Below are 25,505 nucleotides of genomic sequence, written 5' to 3'. Positions count from 1 at the left end.
TCCAGTTATAAAGTAAAATAGAAGTGTTTAATTCTAGTCATTACTTCTTCTTACTGATCATACAAATTCACTACCATTGTTAATCATTCAAACTATCAAGATGAAAGAATATTTAAAAATAATATTTTTGGAAGAGTACAAAACTAAAATTTAGTAAACCTTTTGAGTGATTAAACAACTCTGGAACAAATAGCTTTATCTCTTTCTTACTGGAATAGCAAATGAATTACTTTAGAATTAGTCCATTGAATTTCGCTGATTATTTTAATTGCATTCATCTTACTTACTCTTTATTACTCAATAATTCCTTAACATACTAATGTTGCCATATAAGCAGCATGGTTTAATGGGTCCAATATGTGACAGCAAAAATTATTTTATCATATCACCATATTTACAATTAATAAAATTTCTGATACCTAGTTTCTTTTATAGGCAAGATTTAAAAATACCATAACTTTCTTTTATATAAAAAAATAGCTTGGATCTAGTATGAAGTAAACTTCAAATACTTTTTGATTGTTAAGGGTTAACTCGAAATTTTTTTTTGCAATTCACAGATTACAACATCAAAGTTGTACTTCATATATACAATTTCAAAACTCTTATATTTTTGTCTAAACTTTATTTGCAGTAACAAATCCACATGGAAATATATACACAGAAATCTTTGGAATATACAAAAATATGAGAATGTTCTATTTATACTTTCATTCACAAAAATTTTACATAGCTACAATGAAAAAGAATCAATAAAAGTAACAATCATAAAACATTTAGAAATAATGATTATGATAAATATAACTTTTACCAATTACTTAAAAAGCTCAAGTCTTTATAACTATTATTATAAATGAGTAATTAAATGAAAACTTAAAGATAATTTAATTTGAAACAAACTTTTTGTATCAATAATAATAAACAGAACTACTAATTATGTAAGTTTAAATTAGCTTTATTAACAAATCTCTATCCATGTGTTTAAAAAAATAACATAAATGTTAGTCATTTTATATATATTGAAAATTTAGAAAGGCTTGATTAAACAATTTAATATTTATTTACTGGAAAGAATTTAAAACCTGTATTCAATAATGTGTGGAAATAAGAACAAACATTTTTAATTTTGTATTAATTATATTAGATTTCTTACTCCTAATATCTAATTTTTTATAAATAAAAAAATTTCTTCTATTAACAGCATTAATAGTGCATTGCATTAGAATTTGAAAAGACTTCAATATAAAAATACAAATTTACCTCATCTATTTCAAGCCCACTGATTCTTGATGAACTAAACATTGCTGTTAAAATTTGTGCAGTGGAAGCGTTCCAAAATTTTGAAGATAAAAAAATGAAGTGATAGAAATCTAGAAAAAAGATTATGTAATTCCTTAAAAATTTGCGAATGTGCAGCCATTCGGTTGGAAATTCTAAAAATATATACAGTACACTCTTGATATCTCTGAGTTAAAGGGACGCTAAAAAAATAGCGAGTCTTCGTTATAACAAGCTCAGAACCAAATATGTTCTAAAATGTAAAAAGAAAAATTTCTTAAATAGTATACTAAAATGTAGAGTCATGGAACATCAAAATAAATACTAATAAAGATATTAGTATAATAGTAGACAATAAGTCTAAATGTAAGAATGATAATTTTGTTTTTAAATGCAACACAAAAATAATTAGGCATTAAATATAAAAGAATTTGTTTACAATAAACTAACGATAATTGAGTTTGTTAAATAAAACTCTACCATCGTGGCCTGTCGTAATCATTTTTGAAATCGCTTATCAATCAGTTTTTCTATTTGGAAAAAAAAACTGCCAAGTTATCATTTTCCATGTTCCTGAAACGTTTTAATATGTGGGCAGCATTTTTTTCATGAGACGCAGTAATGTTGAGTGGTGATACACAGTGATTTTTTTGAACAAATTCATTTTTTACTTCGAAAAGTATTTGACATAAGGTTATGACAAGAAATTCTTCGACAACATAGGAATTCAAATTAATATTAGGTGGGCATGTAAAGGGTAAAGTTTTTTTTTTCTTAAATAACAATGTTTTTGAGAAGTCCAGAGTATACCGTATATAATTTGAATAGATCTTTTTTTTTTTTAAACACTAAATTATAACATAGTTCTAAAATATATTGGGTACTATTTTAAGGTCTCAAATAAATTTTTGCAAAAAAAGTTTTTAAGACAAGGTTATAGAAAAGTCTCTTTTACCAAAACTTATTCATAACAAATGCAACTGAAGATGTATTTAAATGATTACAGGTGAAAATAATATACTTCTATGTACAGTAATAAAATTAGTTTCTCTACTGAAAAAGTTTAAAAACTCATTTTAATTTCATTAAAGAAGCATATTTAACTTCAGTCAAAAATATCATAGTCATTACATAAATATTATGCATAATTTGTTGTACTGTTTTTTAATTTCTTAAAAACTTGAAATTGTTCTTATCAATGAAATGATCAATTGCTATACACAATAAATTCATTGTGGACCATAAATGAAATTTTTTTGGGGCTCGATTTAGTTAAAAAGGCTTTGTACTCTTCTTAAATGACATAAATGCATGAACATGCTTTTAAAAATACTGTTGAGAGTTGAAAAACAAAACTTTTAATAAGTAAAACTTCTTAAAGGTCACATTTTTTCGTCAGTTGTATCAGATTAGAGTTACCACCACTCACTTGTATTATTTTTTCAATAGCTACAATTGAATTACGCAGGATATTAAACATATTTTTGCTTTATTTTTTTTTCTGATCTGATTTTGTTTATTGAGATACTTTGTAACTATTGAGATTTGTAATAGAAATGGGCTTAAATTTCAAATTTATAATTAGTGCAAAAGAATTTTGTTAACTACCATTCTTAGGATGTATACAAAACCTATAACTCTGAATGCCTCAATGGGTCAAAAGTTGAGATGAAGCATTTCTGTACAACAGTATTTATACAGGTTGTAGTATACAACAGTATTTATACAAATGTTTCAACAAAAAATAAGCATTCAAATATTTTTTTTAAAAAATTTTTTTAAATCTTAATTAGGGTAGCAAAAAAATTTAATCCTTTAGTTGAAAGTTCTTCATATATATAAAATTAAGAAAACATCATAAAAACATTTTCATAGACTTTATATAATTCTGATAAAATAACTAGTTTCTGGCAAAGAACTATGCCTAAATTTATTGCTCACCATAAAAACATTTTATGTTCAATTTTAAACATATTCAATATAGAGGGTTCATTCTGTTTTTTAAATTAATAGGTGCATTCTTTAATTACGTAATAAAATTAATTTAATATCAGTTATAAACTTATTTTAAACAAATTATTATGGAAATTTTCAAAAAGCCGTATATTTTTTTATTCAACTGTAAGACTATAATTTTGACCATGAAATCATAATTACCAATAAATTGTAATAATTGGCATCTCTGTTAAATACATCTTTAAATAAATACATATCTCACTTGAAGTCTGAAATTTTGCTTAAAATTTTTTTGTTGAGAAACAGTAACTTTTAAGTAGTGTGCAAATTTATGAACAAAATCTAAACATTTTTAATTCTTAGCATTTTTTAACAAAATTTCACAACTTTTGCCTTATTGAAGCAACAGAAGATATCAATATAGACTTGGCATACTTTTCAATGATAGTGATAACTTTTCACACTACTAATAAAAGATTTCGGTTTACTCTAGTATACATGTTAACGTTTTCAGTTCAACTGTTGATACATTTACTTTAAATAATAAATCAACAAAGAGCAAATTCCTATCATCTCATGCGTTCAGAGGCAAAAATTTCACAGATTCAAATTTTACACTTTCCTCAGCCGTATTTCATTTCATAGCAATTAACACATCCTCCACTACAACCCACAACTACCAGGAAAGAGTCTCCCCTGGATGGAGCTATGGCTATGGAAGAATAATTGGGTGACATTAAAGATGCGCAGCAATATTCATCATCAATGAACCAAATGAAAGCACCATCTTCAGTAGAGGCAGCAAGGAATGGTTCAGAGTACACTAAGTTCATTTTCCTTAAAAAGATTAAAGATATTCTTATACTATGTTATGAAATAAAACTTTGTGAGACATAGAATTACAAGTTAAAAACATAAATGTAGGAGCGTCTTAGACGAAAAAGGTTCTAGGAGATAATTTGTTAAATCAGGTATATAATATATTTTTTTTTATCTTATGCCCTTAGGATTGTCACTAAAAATTCAAAAATGAAAGGGCAGTTCTTGAGGAGGTCATATCACTCTGGTGACACAGAGAACAACAAGGTCAATTCTTGATTATCAACATAAGTTTCTGTCAATAGTCATGTCTAGTAAGTAAACAAAAGCAAGAAACTCCAACACACTAAGACAGGGGTGGCGAACCTTCATGCACCAAAGTGCCATTTTTCTAAAATATATTTTAATGAGGTCATAGACGTGCCGACAAATAGTTTTGACTTCGTGATTATTGGGTAAATAATAATACTAAATACTATCAACTCAAAACTCTTTATTTACTACGAAAAAATGCAATTCTCAACTTTTGCAATGTCTCAGTTATACGCGTAATTCAACTTAAAGTAACATCAGTGTGACTTCTGTTGTTGCAGATTAGATGACAAATAACTTATATTAGGGTTATAAGATGTTAGTTTAAGCAGAACTGTTAATTTTTTTTTCTAGTTATTTATTGTTCGCTTGTTTTTTTATGGTTATTAATTGCTTTTTTGGCATTAATTGTTCTTTTTTTGTGAATTTTAATTGAATTGTTAATATGCTTCATAGTAAACTTTGTGATCGGAGGCGTGCCCAAAATATTGTGTCGCGTGCCACTGGTTCGCCATCCCTGCACTAAGACATGGAACTGGGGATTTTATTGATTTCAATGAGCAAGATGTTATCATTCATCTTGTTTTAGACAATTTTTTTTTAATATTTTGCAGATACTTAAAAATATTGCAACAAAATCTAATTTTAATATTATGCAACAAAATCTATCCATTTAAAATCACCTGATAGAAAGAAGAAAAATGAAGCTTTATAAAAAGGGTTAAAGCAATTTGAAGTGCCCTTCAACTGCTCCATAGCTTGCACAATTATTAATTTAAAAATTGCAGGCTGATTATTCCTGAGAGAATCATTAAAAATAATACTTTTGCTAATTTCAAACACACCATTATAACTGCCAATATAATAAAATTACTTTATTTAAAAAGTTATTTTTAATTTTATACTTAAAGCCATAAACACAGTGGTGCTGCATACATATGATAAATATCTATTTCATTCTAATTTGATGAATAAAGGAACAATTTTAACTTGCAAGAAAATGCTGTTTCAAAATGCTGCTTTTATAGAGTTCTGTGTTAAAATGTTTTATTACCTGTTGGAAAGCAAACTGATTTCTTTGGCTGGTTGAAGAGTGTATGCCTGAACAACTTCACAGAAACCAGTAGCGAGATTGGCAGCAAGGAGCTGGCAAACTTTAGAACTTTCCTTTTCTTCCGTGTGAGTGGCCATTAAAAACACTAGTCCCTACATATAATTGTGCAAAACATTACAAGTGTGCATATATGTATATATACATAACATACTCTCTATACCTCAAAGTTACAGGGACGCTAAAAAAATTTCAAGGTAACCAGTTTTTGAGATAACAAGTTCAGAACCAAATATGTTCTAAAAAGTGAAAAAATAAATTCTTAAATAATATAAAAGGCAGAGTCATGAAACATCAGATAAAGAACTAATAAAGATATTTGTATAATAGTTGACAATAAGTTCAAATGCAGCAATGATAATTTTGTTTTTAAAAGCAACACAAAAATAATTAGGCATTAAATATAAACGAATACGTTTAAAATAAACTTAAATTGATAGAGTTTATTTTTAAAAATTTACCATTTGGGCCTGTCGACATTGTTTTGAAATTCATCATCAATCAATTTTTCTATTCGCAAAATAGCTGCCCAGTCATCGCCTTCCATGTTCTCTGATCATTTTATGAAACGTTTGTTTATGTGGGTAGCATTTTTTCGCGGGGCACAGTAATGTTGAGTGGCTGAACGAAGTGATTTTTCCAAAAAAATTCCTTTTTACTTTGAAAAATATTCGACATAACATTTTGACTAGAAATTCTTTGACACAGGAATTTAAATTAATGTTACGTGGATATATAAGGCATGGGGAAAAGTAAATTTTTGACATAACAGGGTTCTCGAGTAATCAAGTATACTATATATCATTTCAATTTATTTAAAAAAAATTATAACCAACCAACTTTAATTTTGGGATGGATGTGTGAGTTCTACCCCATTCACCATATTCAGAAGACTACTTTGATTGATCATTACAAAATTGTTTTAAATATAAAACACTTAAAATGTTTGTACAAAATAAACATAAGTAGCAAAGATTTTTGTTAGTTGTGTTTCGGAAAATAGAATGTAATTTAATAGATGTATACAGAAATTAAGACAGGTATGTTGCGTTTCCTTCTAAATACGCACACTTTTTCTGTTTAAGAAAAATGCTTAATAAAAACACTTACATTTTCAACAGTAGTCCAGACACAATCTTCAATGCTAGCAGAGTTTTCTGTTTGTACGTGAACTGATGTCACTAAGCGAGCTTCGAGTAGGTGCCTAAAGGAGTGAAACATGGAATTCATTACAACTGTAAGGCAAATGAAAGAAAAAGTTATGAAATAAATAAAATAAAATACATAGCTCATCATTACACATAAGAATTCTGATTGAGCACATGTTCCTTTAATAACTTTTTATTATTCTACAATGAGATGTTTTAATATGGCTGCAGGATATAAAGCTACAGTCTTAAAGGGGGTTCCAAGTCCACGACAACTTGTCTAGATGTAAAGACAGTCTGTGCTGAATGCAAATCCTTTATTGCCACAATCATGACGTTGGTTAAGAAATTACGGAGTCTTAACATCGATAATTCCCAGACGCACAACAGGATGTCGTGGGAATGCTTTTCTACACAATAACGTTATCTTTTTTAATTCTTACTCGTGATTCATACCAGAGTATGTAATCATTTTATAGCTAAGGTTTACTTAAAGGTTTCTTTTTTTAAGCATATTACAAAAATGTTAAATAATTAATCTATTATTGATTAGGAATAAATATAATTGCAAGTTTTGAAAATAAACAATACTAAAAAAATTCCCTATCTCTCAAGAACCTTTTTGGCCCTTCCAAGAAAAACTTTTTGGGCCTATATATAATATAGAAATTTCACTTACCACACATAGAGCATGGTCTTACTCACACCAAGAAGAGCATTGGGTAATTTGTCTATTCTGCAGAGGCTGTGCAGACTATCTGCTGCAGATCCAAGACTGGTCGTCAGAAGACGGGGATTATCTTCTAAGCAACTAAAGGAATGGGAGTACACTTTAAATCCATCCTGATTACCTTGAGCTGATGCAAACTTTAAATCCTCCAAACCACAAAGGAAAACAGCTTGATTTTCACTGCATAAAAATTGAATATATATATGTATGTATATATGACATAATAAAGATACAGAAGGATAAAAGAAAAGAGATTAACGAAGAAAACTAACATTAAGTTTCATTTACTGTGCATAAGCTACAAGTACTTAGAACTCATAAAATAAGTTAAAAATATAAAGAAAGCATGGAAAAGATATTTTAAAGAAGAAAAATATTCACAAATTTAGAATTTAAAAAAATTTTGAGATTTAGTAAAATATGTAATAAAAAAAAAGATTATTACAATAAATGGAACATATTAACAAAACAATAAAATAGTCCTACTTCTTTTACTATTTGAAATAATGTGCACTTTTTATTTAAAAACATATAAAGTGATTGAAAAAATGCTGATTAACTGATAATTGCTTATTTTATTAAAATTAATAGAATTGAACAATCTAAAAAAAATTAGGAAGTGTCACATTAGGTATTTATAAATTATTTAACTGAGAACTTTAAAGGGAAAAAAACAGTTAATTTTACGAAAGGCAAAATAGGATAAACTTTATACAATCTATTAAGTAATACATAATAAAATATTCAGGACATTTTAAAGATTATTATAAAATATATTACGCTACAAATTTAAGTTGGCTGCAATATTTTCTGTTTGCAATGACATTAAAACTTTTATTATTATATATTATTATTATTATTATATATTAAAAAAACTTATATATTGTTTAAGACAACTCATTCTATTAGTATTTTAGATTACAAGATAGCAAATTTCTGACATATTGAGTGTATAAATGCTGAAAGAACCAAACATGAAAATTTTTAAAATTAAAAAAAATATTTCAAAAAAGTACAAAAAAGTCAGCATTATTTTCTCTAGTTTGGCACTTTGTTCTCTCTGAATATAAATTTTTCTTTATTCACATCTATTTTATTGTTCATAACGCATCGATATTTTAAGATCAACAAATTTTAGACTTTATTGCTGGTGTATAAGTTGACACTCTGGTTTTTGTAACATTTAAGGGGTTTGAAAGGTCGACTGCGTTATATACCATACTCTTAAATTCTTACTTTTGAATGGTTAGTTAATATCAAATTCATTTTAGATAAATACAAAATTTTTTTGAATAACATAAAGGTCAAAACAATTCAATGACCTAGACATCAGAGCACGCGCCTCCCAATAAGGTGACCTAGGTTTGAATCCTAGCAATGACTGGTTGATACGAATTCTGCTCCTAGCTCGCACTGACAACAGTGCTGATATAAAAATATCGTTAGTGGTAGACAAATCATGACTTCGAATCTCTTTGCTATTGAGTTAACTGTAAGAAGTTTTCGTGATTTACTTCTCCATGTATTACAATTAAGAGTAAACTCCATCAAAATGTCTTCCACGAAAGCTAGTTTATCCCAATGTTTGATCCAGGAGTTTCCTTGTCTTCTGGATCGGGTTCAAAATTACAAAGCTATGGAAATAAACATGGCCAGTCGTAAACTCAAAATTGAGCTGCCTCTTCAACACCGATTATAAAATAAAATGAATTGGGCGTTAAAAATTATAAAAAATATAAATCGATTTGAATAAAGATAAAATATAAATTTTTTCAGTAAAACTCACTTACCCTAGTTTAAATTCTACCGTAGAGAATCAATTAAGAAAGCATAGACATTAAATTTTTAATAAATGCATATAAATTTTTTAACAGATAGTGAATTATTTTAAATCTGGTTTATTTAAACCTAAAGCAACAGTTCTTACAAATCAATAACAGTTGTTCCACAGATTATCTAAATTCATGTGCTAGGGGGCTCCATCAAAGTGCCAAAAAATTATTTCATTTCTTAGATTATCTAAGTAGTCTAAATTACCAAGATGTTTTGCACAAAACCTACTAAGCACTTGTTAAAGTGAAGATGAGATCTTTGCTAGAACAACAGCAACATTTCTGTATGCTTAAATTAACACAATGTTTTTTATTAACTTTTTGTTATTTAAACAATCAATCTATTACAATTAAACAATCAACACACTAATTGATAGAATCAATCCCTTTCAAAACTATAATACAAAGAATCAAACGGTTTGAAATATTACAATCAAGGGAATTACCAGAATGTCATTTATTAATTTTTCTAAAACTCAAGGGTCAATAAATGCAATCAAGCATCAATAAATTATTTCGTAGAATGAGAGAAACAAAGTTTTGAACTTAACCATTGAAGCTGTTAATATGCCAATTGCCTAGGTAAATTATGAGAAACGTTTAAGGACTTTAATGATTTACCTTAAATTAAATCTGCACATTAAATACGTAATGTGCATGTTAAGGGTTTTTGAGCTTTCGCGATAACATATGCAACATTCATGAAAATTCGTCAAACAATCTAAGAAAGAACTTTCTTTTTATCTTTTTTACTTTAAGTTGCAAATGTTTACTACTTTGGGCAGTCTATTTTGTCATATTTTTATTTCAATAAATTAGGCAAAGAAAAACATGATATGGAAAAAGAAGGCAACAAATTTGTTGCCAAAAGTTCCTTTTTTAAATAAATAAAGTATTACCTATTTTCAAACCAGTGAGTGTGTTCCATCAATTTGATCAATCTACTTTCTCTCTCAAACACCAAAAATTGAAGACATTGTTTACTTTGTTTTGAATTTAACAGCATAACCAACACTAAATAACTTTCACTCTGAGAAAGACACAATTCCTTAAACTGAAGATCCTAAATTCAATAAAATAAACAAAGGACAAAATCAAATATTAATATCATGTTTAAAACACTTGTTTTAACGATGTTAAATACAAGTAAAAACTTGATTTAGATAGTTTGTTTCTTTACTTTATCTTATTTTATTTTTCTTAACTTTATTTTTCTTCATTTTCCTTTTCTTTCCTTTATTTTCATTTCATTTTATTCAATCTTTTTTTTTTTTTTAAATTTCATCTTATCTTTTCCTTAATTAAGTATATTCCAGAATTTCCAGAAAAAGACCACCTCCGTATAGCGACCTCCTCTAATTGCAACCACTTTTGGGATACACTGAATTTTTTCCATAGACTTTGCGTTGATAAAAACCTTTAGGAGAGACCATCAAAACCTACCCCAGAGACCGGGCATAACTTTACACCAAATGCAGAAAAGGTCAAATAAGGTAACACGAAAAAATATCAAAACAAAAAATATTAATAAAACAAATAAGTAGATTCAAAATATTAATAAGTGGCTCTTATTTAGAGAGCTCCTTTAGACGATCTCTCAGAGATCGACAGCCTCAAGTCAGAGTGCACTAAAGACGATGCTATCAATGATTTACTTTTAGAATTGAAAGTTTAATTAGAAAACAAAAGTTTTTTTTTCGAAAAAATTATGCATTTCAAACGAGCAAACCTCTTCTCCTTTTTAAAAGCTAAATAATTTCTATGCTAACTTAAATAAAAATGAAAAAAAAATATAATTGTTTACTTATTTAAAATAGTTTTATCATTCACGATTGGTACAATCATTCATTGGCTGTTTTTATACATAATTATATCAGTAAAGGTAATTCTTATTGAGGCTCAATTTTATTCATCGATCCGGTTGTCATGGCCCCATCACAAGTGGCATTTCTGCACTAAGAAAATGACAATAAGAAAAATTAAAACTACTTGGGGGAAAAACATGTACCTTTGATAACATTTAAGTCAACGAGGGTAACCCCTAGGAACGACCAATTGACTGTGGAATAGAGAGTGGTCGCTCTCAAGACGTTTCACTGTATAATATTTGTATTTGAATTTCACAAGTGTAAAATAAATCAAATAAAAAATCCCAACATAATTTTTGCACATTAATTTTTTTTTTATTTTTGCTGTATTATTTTATTTTTATGTAACAAATGTAATGAAACTTTCTTTCTCAAAGGCATAAATTTATACACTAAATACCCTAGTGTTATAGAGTGTGAGAAATACATGCTTCAAATGAAATACAATACATAAAGATAAAATAAAATTATTTTTTAGAAGTGAAAGAATTTTAAAATAGTTAATAAAAAATGTTTTAAAGTTTCAAAAACCATATTTTTTAATTAAAAGTTTTTTTTTTCTTAATCTAAAGACAATAGCAAACATTTTTTTAAACCTACAAAACAAAATAGTAGACAAAATGTGTAATAGATAAAGTTTGTTATTACATGTTGATTTAGAGCAAAGGTGATAAAAATCTTTTGAATTTATTATATTAAACTATTATAATTAATAAAAATTGCTGTATTTACATTTTAGTTTTTAAAAAAATTTACAACCAGTTACATGATATTTGGCCTTGCAAATAATTCTATATAAGGCCTCATCAAATATTATACAATAAGAATCAAAACATTGTAAACATTATAGAGTCTTAAATATATCCAGCAAACACAAGTATTAATAGAAAAACAGTACAAGATCACGAAAAAAAGCAGACAATTCTTGAACGTCTGCGAGTTAGTAGTTTTTTATTGAGATTGGATTTTGTATTTTAAGGTGTATACTAACCCTTTATGGAAATTGCAAATTATTTTAACTTTGTTGATGTTTCAAAGAAATGCTGTTCTATAAAAAGTATCTCATGAGTACAGCTATAATTGGTTCAACATATACATCATAAACAATGGAGGTTGCCGAGGATACTAATAACATATCTGAACAAAGGACAGGACTAGGTGTTGTTGTTAGGAATAACGGTAAAACAATTGATGCGACCTCCATCAGAATGAGCAATAACAGCAGTGTGTATAAAGCCGAGCTGATGGCGCTTAAAACTGCCCGAAATTGGCCTGCAATAAATAACTATCCCAATGCGACAATATACTCCGATTCGCTCTCCTCGTTGCAAGCTTTAAATAATCCAAAACCTGTGTCCCTTTTTGTTGAAAAAACCAAAGAACTCTGGCAAAACAATATCAAACTCAATTGGGTAAAGGCCCACATAGGAATAGATGGCAACGAGGAGGCGTATAGAGTTGCAAAGGATGCCATCAGTCTCGGTAGTATTACTATTGAGTCCCAGAGCACCATCGCCCAAGTTAAAACAATGGTCAAAGATTACACAAATAAGAGATGGAAACAAGACTGGCGGGATTCTGAAAAAGGTAGACAGGTTTATAAATTCATAAAAGACCCAAAACATAATAGACTGCAGGCAAACTTCTATTTTAACCAATTTTTAACGGGCCATGGAGTGTTCGGTGACCATCAAAGTAGACTCTTTAACAAATCCCCGGCATGCAATTATTGTGATGAATTTCAAAATGTTGACCACTTAATTTTGCATTGCCCAAGATTCCGAACACTCCGTGAAAATCATTTTCAAAATTTAGATCAAGTCCAATGCTTTTCAAGCTCGACCTGCAGGGGTATAATTAAATCCATCATTAAACAAACATTGGACTTATTATTATTATTAGACTTCTAGAGGAAGTCTAATAATAATTCAGAATCCACGACCTCTAATCTGGGTGTCTCAACCGTATCACGTTTTACTATTTTATTATTTATTTTCATAAATTTACCAATTTTAGACTTTGAGCTTAACTACTGGATGGTTGCTCTTGGGCTTACAACCTTTTTCTGTTTTTAAATTTTTAATTATTGTTTTTTTTTTTTTTAATTTGTTTTGGCCCGGTTATAGGTCATGATTTTAACTACTTAGTCCTTTGTACTAGTGTGTGATGTTATTATGTTTGTTTTTAACTTTGGGACCATTTTTATCGTTCCTTCTTGAGATTTTAAATTTTTTGTATTGTATTCTTTTGATTTTTTTAATTGCGTAAGGGACCGTATTGGACTTTTATCTATTTATTTATTTATTTTTTATAATGGCTCAGTTTTGGCAGATGTCATTGATGTTATACCTTTTTTTCTGTTGTTACTTGTAATGTTGTATTTTCTCTGTCGGGCTGTTGCCACTGACATCTGTGATTTTATACAATTTCTGATGTTTTATGTGTGTATAATATATGTTTTATGAATCTACACTCGTATGCCCTTAAATAGGGCAGGTCGAGTAATAAATAAACAATACATCATAAGCAAACTGCTATATAAACAAAAATCATACGACAGAGAAATATATACTAATTCCTCAGAGAACTACTAAAACAAAATGTTGAAAATTGTGTGATAGGAACATATTATTTAATTATAAAAATATTATTTCCAATTTCATAAACAAGAATGAACAGAGCAACAAAAAAAAAGAACTCCTACATCGACCTGATGAGCAAATATTTTCATCCAATCTGAATCATCTTCTTGTTTCCACACTTGAATCCATGTCTGATGTTGAATGAAAAGATAATGACTGCTGTTAAAGTAACACACTTTCAATTGGGACACTTCTTCATTTATGTTCTCACTCTGAAAAATGTATTTAAAGGATCAGTGTGTCCCTTCAAAAAGAGTTGTTCTAGTTTTTTTATTAGGATTAGTTGGGTTGGAATTTAGTGGCATGCAATATATAAATATAATAGGAAGAACTTCTAATGGATTGTTTCTCATGGGACTATTTATTCATTGTGAATGATAGATATGAGGAAATGCCCTGTGGCAGAATTTTTTCGAGCTATCTGCGACAAAACTCTCCAGCACTAATATCTTTTTGCAAGATACTTTCAATAATAACAAACATATATGTTACAAATTTAAAATTATAAAAGTGCTGTGTTTACCAAAAAAAAAAAAAACATATAATTTTCTTTTTAATTGAACATGTAACAATTTTTTATTCTAATATTATGGGTGATATTCTCGCATTTTGTTGGGGGGCGCACAAATTATTTGTTTCTTTGTATTTTGTAAATAATCATCACAGTAAAAAGAATAATTAAAAATCATGAAATCCATAGTAGTAATTGCCGAAGGAAAGATCGACGACAAAATCACGCTAATTGGACTTCTGAAATAGGTGTTTCGTTTCGAGATTAGGTTGTTGTAATAAATAATATAGTATAAAAAATATCGGGTTTAAAAACTATGGAGAAATGAATAGCAATAACTGCATAAAATTCAATAGAATCATTGCCTTAAAGTATATACTCAAATGCACGATTCGAACTTTAGATACTGTTTGAAATATAACGGGATATTTAAAATTCACATGAACATCAATAACTGCAGAAAATGCAATCGGAACATTATACATTGATTCACGATACTATTGGCATAAATTTAGCGAGTCAAAAAGTGATTACCTAAAGGCATGATTCAAATATTACGAGTAACCTTCTGAAGAAAAGTAATTATTTTCACTTTTCTAAAGAAAAATCATTCTGCAAGAACTCTGTAACGTTCTACAACAATGTCGTCGTGTTGTTGCGATTCTGCCACGGGGAGGGGGGGAATGAATGCAAGTCAGCATAAAATATCTAATATTGACTTAATGTTTGAAAAGTAATAAAGAAGTAATGAACTTAAAAACTAACAATTAATAAAAAAATTATAATTAAAAAAATGTAACAAAAATATTTAGTATATAAAAGAAAAATGAATAAACATATATATTTATTTAAAAAATGTGTAAATTTTAGTTTGAACACACTTTCTTCTTCCAAGTGCTCGCTGCTAACACAAATTTTTGACATTTGTAACAGAGTGCTCTTCACTTTTTGTATGTTCACAGGAATACAGAAAATGCCTAATTATTAAAAAGCCAACTGTATGAAAATTGACAATGCTTTCCTTTTTTTACTGATTAGTGATCAATAACAGCAAGAAAATAAAATATTATATAAATATTTATATATAAATAAATACAAATTAGTACAGACATTCATGTTTGCATTGCAAAAAATCAAATCAAATATAATTTAATGATTTATGATTTATTATAAATTATCAGACAAGTAAACATTATCATGTTTTGTGAAACGTTTATTACTGAAAGAATGGTAAAAAGTTTTAAATAATAAATGGTCAATGTCTAAAAAGCTCAGAAGTGTTATATTTCCAATGATAACTATAGCATTTTTCAGCAGCATATGTTGGAGGTAATTTGGGGTCTGACATTCATTGAGGAGCCAGGCATCCTCCCGGGGATAACTGGCTGTAACACAAGACACTTTTAAATCTTTGTTATTATATACAGTGATAAAACTGTTAGACACAACAAACGAGCAATATTTACCTGAAAGCAGCACTGAAACTTGAGACTCGATTCTAGGCTATCTACAACTTTGTCACTCTGACCACTGGATTTTGAACTATCAGAACTGAATGGCATTTGCTGCAAGTTGACAAATTTTAGAAAATCCTCAGTTCCAAAAGAGTCTGTTTCAAACTCATGTTGAGAAGAAAGTTGCTCACCATTTTTTGCTTCTTCAAAATTTTGCTCAGAATCGCAATTATTTACAGGCAAATTATTATTGCTGATTTCAGTCTCTTTATGACAATTTCCAGTTGTAAGGCAATTATTAAGGCCGAGGGCACTCTCATCTGCTTTGAAACAGTCTGACTCTTCCCTGCAGTCTGAAATCGCTGTACCCTCAATTCCAATGCAAATACCTTTATTATCATGTTTGACTTGGATGATACTACGTACTGAATCTGTATGGCTATCAATAGCTCTATCGTTTGCAACAGCACCCTTATCAATTTTTGCTATGAAATAGACTGGCTCACTATTGGAGTTAACATTGCAATCAGTTTCAATGCAATTGTTATGGCAATTATCAACTGTCACGGCTTTGTCACAGTTATCGGCATAATCGGTTTCGATGGAAACATTTTCGGCAATGTCCTCGACTTTGTTGCTGTAGCTTGCAAAATCAAACCATTCAGTTTCTGGAATGGTTAATATTTCAGATTCGGCAGAAACGTCGATAACATTGTAGGGAGCCATTTTTGTAACTTTATCGACGTCATTATAAAGATAATTTGATTTCTTTCGTTTCGAGAAAGGGCTGCTAACTTCAGAATCACTCACTGCAAACTGAGATAGGTTTTCATTCTCTAAATCCGACTGACAAAGGTTCTCTTCTTCAATCTCCTTCTCATCTAAATCTGAGTGACAGAAGTTCTCTTTTTCAATATCTAACTCATCACAGTCAGACTCTTCCAGCAGCTTGTCTACATCAAGACTGTTTTCAAGATCAGCGGTTTCATCTTCTTCATCAGTGAAAGTGCAGTTAATGGATGGATGTCTCAACGTCTGGGGCAGTAAGGGAGCTGAAGTAGGTTCTTCTGTTGCCACCTCTTCAAAACCACCCACATCTGTAGGGAAATCTTTGTTCACCATCTCTTCCGTTTCTGCTATTTCAATTACTGTGGTTCCTTTATTTTTTACTTCCTGATCATCAATCTCATCCAATTTTTCCAGAGGCTCACAATTTTTATTGTGACAAATGATATCATCTTGAGATTGATGAGCAATCATTATCTCAGTATCTGCCACTTCTATTACATTCGAATCACACTGAACAGGAATGATAACATTGTTACATGAATTCAAATCATTACTGCCTTCATTCAATGTTCGTTTTTGAATAATGACTGCTTTGATGGGGCTTTTTTCTGCTCCATCATTTTCCTCAACAAACACATTTTGACTGAAATCAGTATCCACTGGAACTACATTCTTCGTAATATAGCTATTACTGCAGGTGTTGTCTTTTAAATTTTCAAACACTACCTTATCTTCTAAAGGTAAGTCTTCTGAATTTGATGTTGGTAAGAGATTTGATACCTCAGTCCTGTTACTAATTATTACTTTACAGATATCACTATCTTTGTTATCACAATTGTCAGGTATTGGACATTCTGATTGTCTTGAGAACATACATTCCTTTTCAAGGACGGAAAATTCAACTGCCTCTGAACTTGTACGCTGTTCTTTAGAAGCTTCAGAAAGTTCATTTTCAATTATTTTAGTCTTTTTAGAATGGCTAATAGTTTCATCATTTTGGAAATCAGTTGCTGATCTCTTACGGCCAACTAACCGGTCATGCTCTGAATCCACCCTGCTATAATTTTCATATTCAGAGTGGCCAATGATCTGATGATCACCTGACAATCTTTTTTGATTTGGCTCTGAATCTTCCCCAGGACATTCTGACCTGTTTGGTGATTGTTTAGAGTTATCGGAATCAGTTTCATTTTTCTCCAGACAGAGAACACCATCTTTAAAATATTTTATTTCATTTCTAACAGATTGTATTGGATTTAAAAATTGGTGCTCAAGATTCAATTCACCAAAAACTTTCCTGTCATTCAAAACTTCAATTTTTCCAGATTTGCGCTGTAAAAAAAAGTAATAAATAAGTAAATATCTAGGATATGGTTAGATAGTTTGATTGAATATTATAAAAGAAAAAGAGTAAAAATATAGCATTGCTAAAGACATGCCTATGGAGGAGGCTGGGTTGGCCATGGCCTATCTCTTTTTTCAAAAAAAAAAATTATAGATTTTTACTTTTAAATAAATGTTGCTGAAATAAAAATAGAAATTTTTAGAAAAAATCAATTATTTTGCTTTTTATTACCTCATTTTTTAAATATTTATTTACTTTTTTATTCTACTATGGAGCATACTTTGACAAAATAATATATGCATGCACTGTCTAATCTTTATAGTGATCTATAAAAATCCTTATATCTATTTTATAATAAAAAAAATATAAACACTTTTCTAAAAGAATTTTCATAAAAACTCATATTTTCTTTAGTCATTTTTAATGTTGACAAATCTTATCATTTTAATTCATTCTAATCAAAAGTCAGTTTTGTTTGATCACCAATTTTATTTAAATTAGAAGTTAAAGGGAGAAGCTATGAATAATCACCTCCAGATTTGAACATTAAAAACATTTTTTTAATGTCAATATTACTATTGTTAACTTTTTCTGGCATTTCAAATTGCATGCTAACTAGCTTTTTTTAAATCACAATTTTCAAACAACTAAATCACATTAAAAAATCTGAACCGCAAAATTTTACTTTTCTCTGATACACTAGTAGTAAAAGTTCATTAGTGATTGAACTTGAATCATACCTTTGTATACGGTAATCTGAGCTTTTTTTATATATTAATTTCATCGAAAGCTACATGTTTTTATTCAAGTTTAATACAATAAAACCTCTCGGGAGTGACCACTCTTCGTTTCACATCAAAATGGTCGTTGATAGTTGGTCATTCTGAGAGGTTACATGCGTTGACTTTAAAATTGTTATTGAAGGTACATGATTTTTTGGAAACAATTTTATTTTTAGTCAGTGTCATTCCCTTGATGCGAAAATGCCACTTCTGTTGGTGTCATGAAAAGACAGATCCATGAATTAAATTTAGCATCTGTAAAAACGATTCCTACTGATATAATTATGTGCAAAAACAAATTTACCAATTATAAATGATAAAGCTATTATAAATAAATAAACAGTTATGTTTTTTGTGTAAGTTTGCTTTTCATTTTATATCATAAAAATTAGTTAGCTTTAAAAGATGAGAAGAGGTTTGTTTGAGATGCTTGCTTTTTCTAAAATAGCTTTTTTTTCCTAATTAAACTTTCAGCTCTAAAAGTATACCATTGATAGCATCGTCTTTAGTGCACTCTGACTGTGGAGATTGTATGGTCAAAAAGAATTCTCTAAACAAGAGTTTTTCACAAATATTTAGAATATGTTTTAATCTACTAATTTGTTTTGATAAATTTTTTGTTTTGATATTTTTTCGTGTTTCCTTATTTTTCCTTTTCCGCATTTGGTGCAGGTTTATGTCCGGTCGCTGGGTGAGGTTTTAATGATCCCTCCAAAAGATTTTCTTCAACACAAAGTCTATGGAAAGAATTCTGTACCAGAGAGTGGTCGTTACCCAGAGGTTTCACTGTATTTATAAATTATTCAAATCAAAAAATAAAAAATTTGACTTAAATAAAGGATTTTTGTAAATAAAAAAACAATCGATTCAAATCAATGATTCAATAAAAAACTTTATCAAATAACTTCAACTCAAATTCAATCAAATCAATGATTCAAAAAAATCTGCGTAATTTAAATCAAGTCAACCCTGCTAGGCACTATCCCATTATTGTGCATCTAGCAATACTGTGTGGGTGCTGTTAGTTGTCCTTCATGATCACCCTTCATCAGGCCTGTATTACTTTTCATAGGGAAGGGAACCCTTAAAGTACATAGTGATACTAATCAATAGCATGATAAATGGATCTCCTGAAAAGACATGTCTGTGTTTTTAGAATCACAGAAACTAAGTGTGCTACAATCAATACCCCACCATTGGTGTTGGACATGCACAGTATCAAGTGGTGCAAACACTAACAAATCTGTTCTAGTACTGTGAACCAGTACACCATTTGTACACATTATGCCAGCTAGTATCACTTACCCCCCCCCCTACACACACCACAATGTTTTTAGTCATGGCCTGTTATGCAATTCCCAATCTTTATTAAATACCCTGCCCTCTTTATAAAATACCTATAATCCTAAAAAATTGTTGCAACATTTTCTAGACAACTTGCATTACGGAAATAAAAGTATCTAAAATTAATAGTTCGAAACTAAATCTATATCAGCTTATAAATTAAAATTTGGAATTGCTCCATTCCCCGTGGCAGAAACACGGCGACACAGCGACATTGTCGCAGAAAGGGACTGAGTTCTTGCAGAAAGATTTTCTTATTTGGGAAATAAAATTTTTTGGTTTGGCAAAAACAAAAGTTCTCAAAAAGGATTCTGCAGAAAAAGAAACTGTTTTACAAAAAAATAATTCCGACAGAAACAGAAAATTTCTGCAGAAGCAATAATGGTTCTGCAAAATTATTTTCTTACAGAATTGTTTTTAAATAACTGTTTTTCTAGCGTACCGTGGAAGGGGAAAGCACTCGCGATCCTCCGTTAATCTTCCTAGTCCGTCTCCAACACAAACAGTAACTGGATATAAAAGGGGAAAAAATTTTTCCCCTTTATTAAGCTATTTTTGGGACATTTGCCAACTTCGGCCTTCATCGCTGGCGCAGTAATTTGCTTTTTGTGTTTTCTTGCGAGAACAGAGCGTTTTATATTTTTTGCACTTATGTGAAAAATTTCATGCGTAAAAAGATTTTTTCTTTTTTAAAAAAATAATGTCTAGCGAAAAGGTTATTTGTTGTTCTTGTGAAGCAACAATAATTAAAAAAAAATTTTTGAACTTATTTTTCAAGGCGGCATTCCGAAGAAGAAATAAGATGGAAAATGACAATATCTTGCGATGTCAGAGATTTTTTTCTGCAAAGCGACAGGAAAAGAGGAAAGAAGCTTTCCACGCTACTAATGTTGAAAGAAAAAAAAAACCTTCTAGATTCGAACCAAATATTCTTACTAGTAGGATGTTGATAGCAAGGATGAAACGGATGATAAAATGCCTATATCTTTTGAATTAAGCCGTCGATATAAAAAAAACACTTGCAATATAACGATAAATGAAATAAAGCCTAAGATATCTCACTATCTACGATTTTTTGGCATGCGAATGAAAACCAGATTGGTGGAAAATATTTACTGGCGAAACACTTTCAAATAGGTTTCCATACGCATGTGAAAAAAATCGCATCCAATGAGTATGGCTCTAATACCGATGTTTCAGCANTTTATTTCAGTTTAAAATGAATTAAAAAAAATTATCAATCCATCTTTAGTTAAAACTTTAAAAACAATAAGTAAAAAAAAAATTTCAGAAATGTTACGCAATATGGCACTGTGAATGACAAACTCATGTTGAAGTAGCTTTAATTTCTTATAAGAATAAAAAGTACCTTTAGCTTCTTGATATTACGAGCTTTCTTCTTCTTCAGTTCTTCTAGCTGACGTACTAACTATAATTAAATATATCATGTAAGTAATTAAAACATATATTCATCATTGAATTATCTTCTACAAAATAAAAAACAAAGTTTTTAATTAACTTCCTAAGCACCTTAGTACAAATAAGCTTAGTGCACCTTCAATTTCACTGATAAATGTTAAGATAAATATAATCATTAGATTTAAGATAATAATAATCCTTAATCCCAACTAGAAATAAAAAGTTTGTTCGTTTAAAAATGCATGATCGAAATCTAAAAAATTTATAACATGCTAGTTAAAAGGCCCATATTATTCAACAGTACAATATTTTTCAAAGGGTGCAATAGGAGGTACTTTTTCCAAATTAGAAGAAATGAGTTTTTCCACAAAACTTTAAAGTAATGAAAATATGTGATTCATGACCTTGGGTTAGAAATTTAAATCAACAGGGGTCAGTTTTCATATGTTTTAAAATTTTATTTTATGAAGGTTTAAACGGATTTCGATGATGTTAAAATTTCTTATAATGTAAATTGCATAAAAACAAAGGTGTTAATCAAAAAATGTAAAAACAGACATATTATTCAACTACCTTTCAAAAACTGCTGATTACAAAACTAGAATGGAAAAATTTTGTGAGAAAAATTGGAAGAGAATCTAAAACATAACATACTTTATAACTCAAAATCTAATAGGGATTATGGCGATGGCTTTGTATTTTGCAGGTTTGTGTCAAAAGATCATGCAGAAGTGATTCAAAATTCACCATCAGTTTATTTAGGCAAATTAAATAAAAAGGATTAAAGGGATATTTAAAACTTTCCCAATCTGTCTTTCCAAACCCAGCTGAGTTTGATCAACAGGGAAAGGGCTCTTAGTTATTGATTACATTACAGGGGTCTGTCCAGGGCATATTTACTACCGTTTAGCGATACCTTCACAAATTCAACTTTAGAAAAAACGGTAGTTTTACAAAATACTTCTTAAAAATAAACAAGTTCTAAGATTCTCTTCCCAGTCTCTTAAAATTTTGTTTTTGTATCCCCATAAGAAACGATAAATTCCTGGTTAATTCCACATAACAAATAGGTAGCATGTACTTGGTCAGATAGTGAGGTATGGTAAGCCTAAACGGTTATTTGAGCCATATTTAGCAACTTCTTTTCGCAGAGTTATTTGCAATTAAACGACAGGAAGTTGAAATTCGTTATTGAAAAACATTATTCTACACATTCTTACATTGTTCTAAATTTATTCTAACAGACCTTTATTTTTGTATGAAACATTTTTTTGCCTGTTAAACTTTTTTCTATATGATCCCGTGGGATATGTTCTCATAATGAAAATAACTTTCAGTGCAAGTACTGTTAATGCATGCTTTTTTTTTTTTAATTCAAGTTAAAATTTAACAATGGACAAGGATTTTTAAATTTGGATACAATTTTAAGCCCAAAATTTTGCAATAACAAAAATTTCCTTGAATATATTAGGAGAAAATATATAGAAATTTACTAGTGATTTTTATTTGCAGTGACAATTTTTGAACATATCTTCTTACTTTACAATATTTTTGAGTTGATTTTTAAAAATAATTTTAAATTTTCACAAATTATGTCAAAATTTTAACAAAACCGGTACCTTTCCTTATAAAAACCTAGACAGATCCCTGCATTAGTTTCTTTTTTTTAAAAATCTATAAATTTTAATTTCCTAAAACAGTCTAATTAAAGATTTTATTTAATAACTTTAAATGAAATCTGTAATGCTGGATATAGCCATTTAATGATTCTTTTACAAAAATTGAATGCAATTTTTTTAAAAAAAAATTTATTTTACTTCCTAAAAATTACATTAACTTATCAAAGAGTACATAACAATGTTAAAAAATTCAAAACTTACTGCAGAAACATGAATATTATCAGATGCCATTTCATAGCTTCATCTTGAAAATAAAAATAAAATACATGGTTCAATAAAAAGGAATTTAAAAGCATGAAAAAAATAGCAAAATTCTTCACAAAAAATAATTTTTTTAACCTTCATTTTTACCACATTACAATGACTTTGTCAACTATAAATAAATTTTGGTAACAAAGAACCAAACACGTTTCTTGTTTATATGCTATTATTAAAAATGAATGCATGTTTCTCTCTTTTGGGCCCTGGGTGGCAAGAGAAAAAAAGAAAACAAATGAAGACAGATTTTAAAGGAAATTAGGAAGCTAGATCCCAAACAAAGGACCATTACATTACCGTCTCTGACAGCACACAAAATAACACTTTTAGTGAATATTATACTTGAACAGCTAAACATTTTGAAATTTTAAAGTAGTTTCTTTTCTCAAAGTTTATTAAATATAATTTAAAAATTTCTAATACAATATAAGTGGATTTTAGCCATTAACTGTTTGCTACCAGATAGGTATTGCTACGTACATTGAAACTTCATACACTTCAAAATAATACAAAAAATTGTATGCATATTAAAAATTTAAGAAAAGAAAATAATGAAAATTTTTTGAACACTACATTCCTTTTCAGTAATAATGACAAAGAACAAAAATTTACTGACATAATATTTTGAGATTGTACCTATCTGTTTTTTATTACTTAAAAGTAAATTTTCCTCATATGCTGCAAAAGGGATAAAAATATTTTTATATCTAATAAATGTCGGTAAATAATAGTAAAGATGACATAATTCTTATTTTATTTTAATAAATAATTCTAAATTACATGAACCCTATCAGGAAATATCAAACTACTATTGTTTGATACATTTTTTGATAAGTAATGTTTTGCTATACAGTTCTTTTTACTTGAAATAAATCTAATATAGGGAGAGGATTACGTAACAAGGGGTTATATACAGACCTAAATAAAATAAATACTATTTTGCAAACACAAAATCTCAAAAAAAAAAAAAAAAAAATTGCAAGCAATTGATTAACTCTTGTAACTAGTTTCTCGGATATTTCTGCATCATGATCTGTTGCTCCAAATACAATCACCAAGGTACCAAATAGATTTTTGACTTGCGATTTTTTTTTCTAAATGTAGACGTTATGCGAGTTATACCTATTAAATTGGTCCCTTTCTGTGAAGTTTTTTTTTTTTTTTTTCTAGTTTCTCACAGGCCACTGCCCGGAAATTTCTACAACTTGGCGATTATTCTGCCACAGAAGACAATGTGAAAATCTCAACCTAGTTTCAACCCTTTCATTGCCACCTAATTTTGGCCAAATTTGTTTAAAAATCACGGATTTTGTTTAGAATGCTTTAATTTCCATAAATCTTTATATTGATCTATACCCCAGGGATGAGCTTGGTAAAAAAAAAATAGAAATCCAAAAATGCTATGTGCAAAAACAACTTCTAAATAATAGAAAATAAACTTTCAAACTTTGTACTAAACAAGATATTAGGAACACATCCTTGAGTTTACGCTTTTATTTTCAGGAACAATGAAAACCGAATATCAGAAGAATTTACAATAAGACAGTTATAGACAGACCGCCGCCAGCCCTTTTCACTCAAAATTATATAAGTCACATAAAGCTACCCATAATTTAACTTTCTTTTTTTATATATATAAATTAACATACTCTCAAAGTGAGTTGGAGTGTAATTTTCAAATAGTAAACAAATAACGCAACATAATTTTTAAGACATTTCTTAAAAATTATGAGTAAGACGTCATTATAATTTCTGATAGGCTAGAAATATAATTATCACTTCTTGATTGTTCAATTCTATCTCCTTAAATACAAAAAAAAATTCAAGATCTGAATAATATCGAACAAAAATTTAGGATTTTAGAACTTATACAATTGAAATCAGCTGTATTTACATTTCAGAAATACGCGCTTTCATCCAAGTTGTTGCCATTTCATAAAAGTTTCGTTTATAAATAATTTGTCTTAAGGGCTGCTGTTCTCGCTGCATTTATTTTACGACGAGATTAAATATTTATTTACATTATAAATTCCGTTATTGTAGCAGCATTTACCAAAAATTTATTATTCATTTACCGAATTATTGTAACATCTTAAATAAATTGGTTGATTAAAAACAAAATATGAATTCCGTATCTGGCTCGCACCGACTTGCTAATCCCCTGCCGTCAGGCTAGCTGTGAGAGGTTCTCGTGGTCTTCCTCTCCATGTAATTCAAATGTGGGTTAG

General features: G+C 29.0%; 1 protein-coding gene across 2 annotated transcripts; it reads right to left on the bottom strand.

Annotated features, from left to right (window-relative positions):
- Nucleotides 1-605: 605 nt before the first annotated feature.
- LOC107436088 (uncharacterized) lies at nucleotides 606-25,202 on the bottom strand. 2 transcript variants are annotated; one of them, XM_016047666.3, is made up of 10 exons: nucleotides 25,172-25,202; nucleotides 23,221-23,263; nucleotides 21,291-21,350; nucleotides 15,674-17,782; nucleotides 13,759-13,908; nucleotides 10,086-10,249; nucleotides 7,304-7,534; nucleotides 6,587-6,680; nucleotides 5,420-5,571; nucleotides 606-4,071 (listed from the first exon to the last, which is right to left on the bottom strand). In XM_016047666.3, the coding sequence occupies exons 2-10, from the start codon at nucleotides 23,248-23,250 to the stop codon at nucleotides 3,858-3,860; spliced, it is 3,204 nt and encodes a 1,067-aa protein (XP_015903152.2). In that variant the 5' UTR covers nucleotides 23,251-23,263; nucleotides 25,172-25,202; the 3' UTR covers nucleotides 606-3,857. The 2 variants fall into 2 exon arrangements, with proteins under 2 accessions (XP_015903152.2, XP_015903145.2); XM_016047659.4 differs by having other exon boundaries at nucleotides 24,927-25,187.
- Nucleotides 25,203-25,505: the final 303 nt, after the last annotated feature.

This window comes from Parasteatoda tepidariorum, chromosome 9 (assembly GCF_043381705.1).
Source record: "Parasteatoda tepidariorum isolate YZ-2023 chromosome 9, CAS_Ptep_4.0, whole genome shotgun sequence".
NCBI lineage: Eukaryota > Metazoa > Arthropoda > Arachnida > Araneae > Theridiidae > Parasteatoda > Parasteatoda tepidariorum.
Note: the sequence above shows the minus strand (reverse complement) of the source record. Positions and strands in the feature narration are given on the sequence as shown.

Excerpts from the sequence above, each read along its gene's own strand:
- LOC107436088 (XM_016047666.3), bottom strand. The coding sequence starts at position 23,250 with ATGGCATCTGATAATATTCATGTTTCTGCA. Across the intron at positions 5,572-6,586 it reads TCTGGACTACTGTTGAAAAT|GGACTAGTGTTTTTAATGGC; the intron begins GTAAGTGTTTTT and ends AATTATATGTAG. Across the intron at positions 4,072-5,419 it reads ATCAGTTTGCTTTCCAACAG|GAAAATGAACTTAGTGTACT; the intron begins GTAATAAAACAT and ends AATCTTTTTAAG.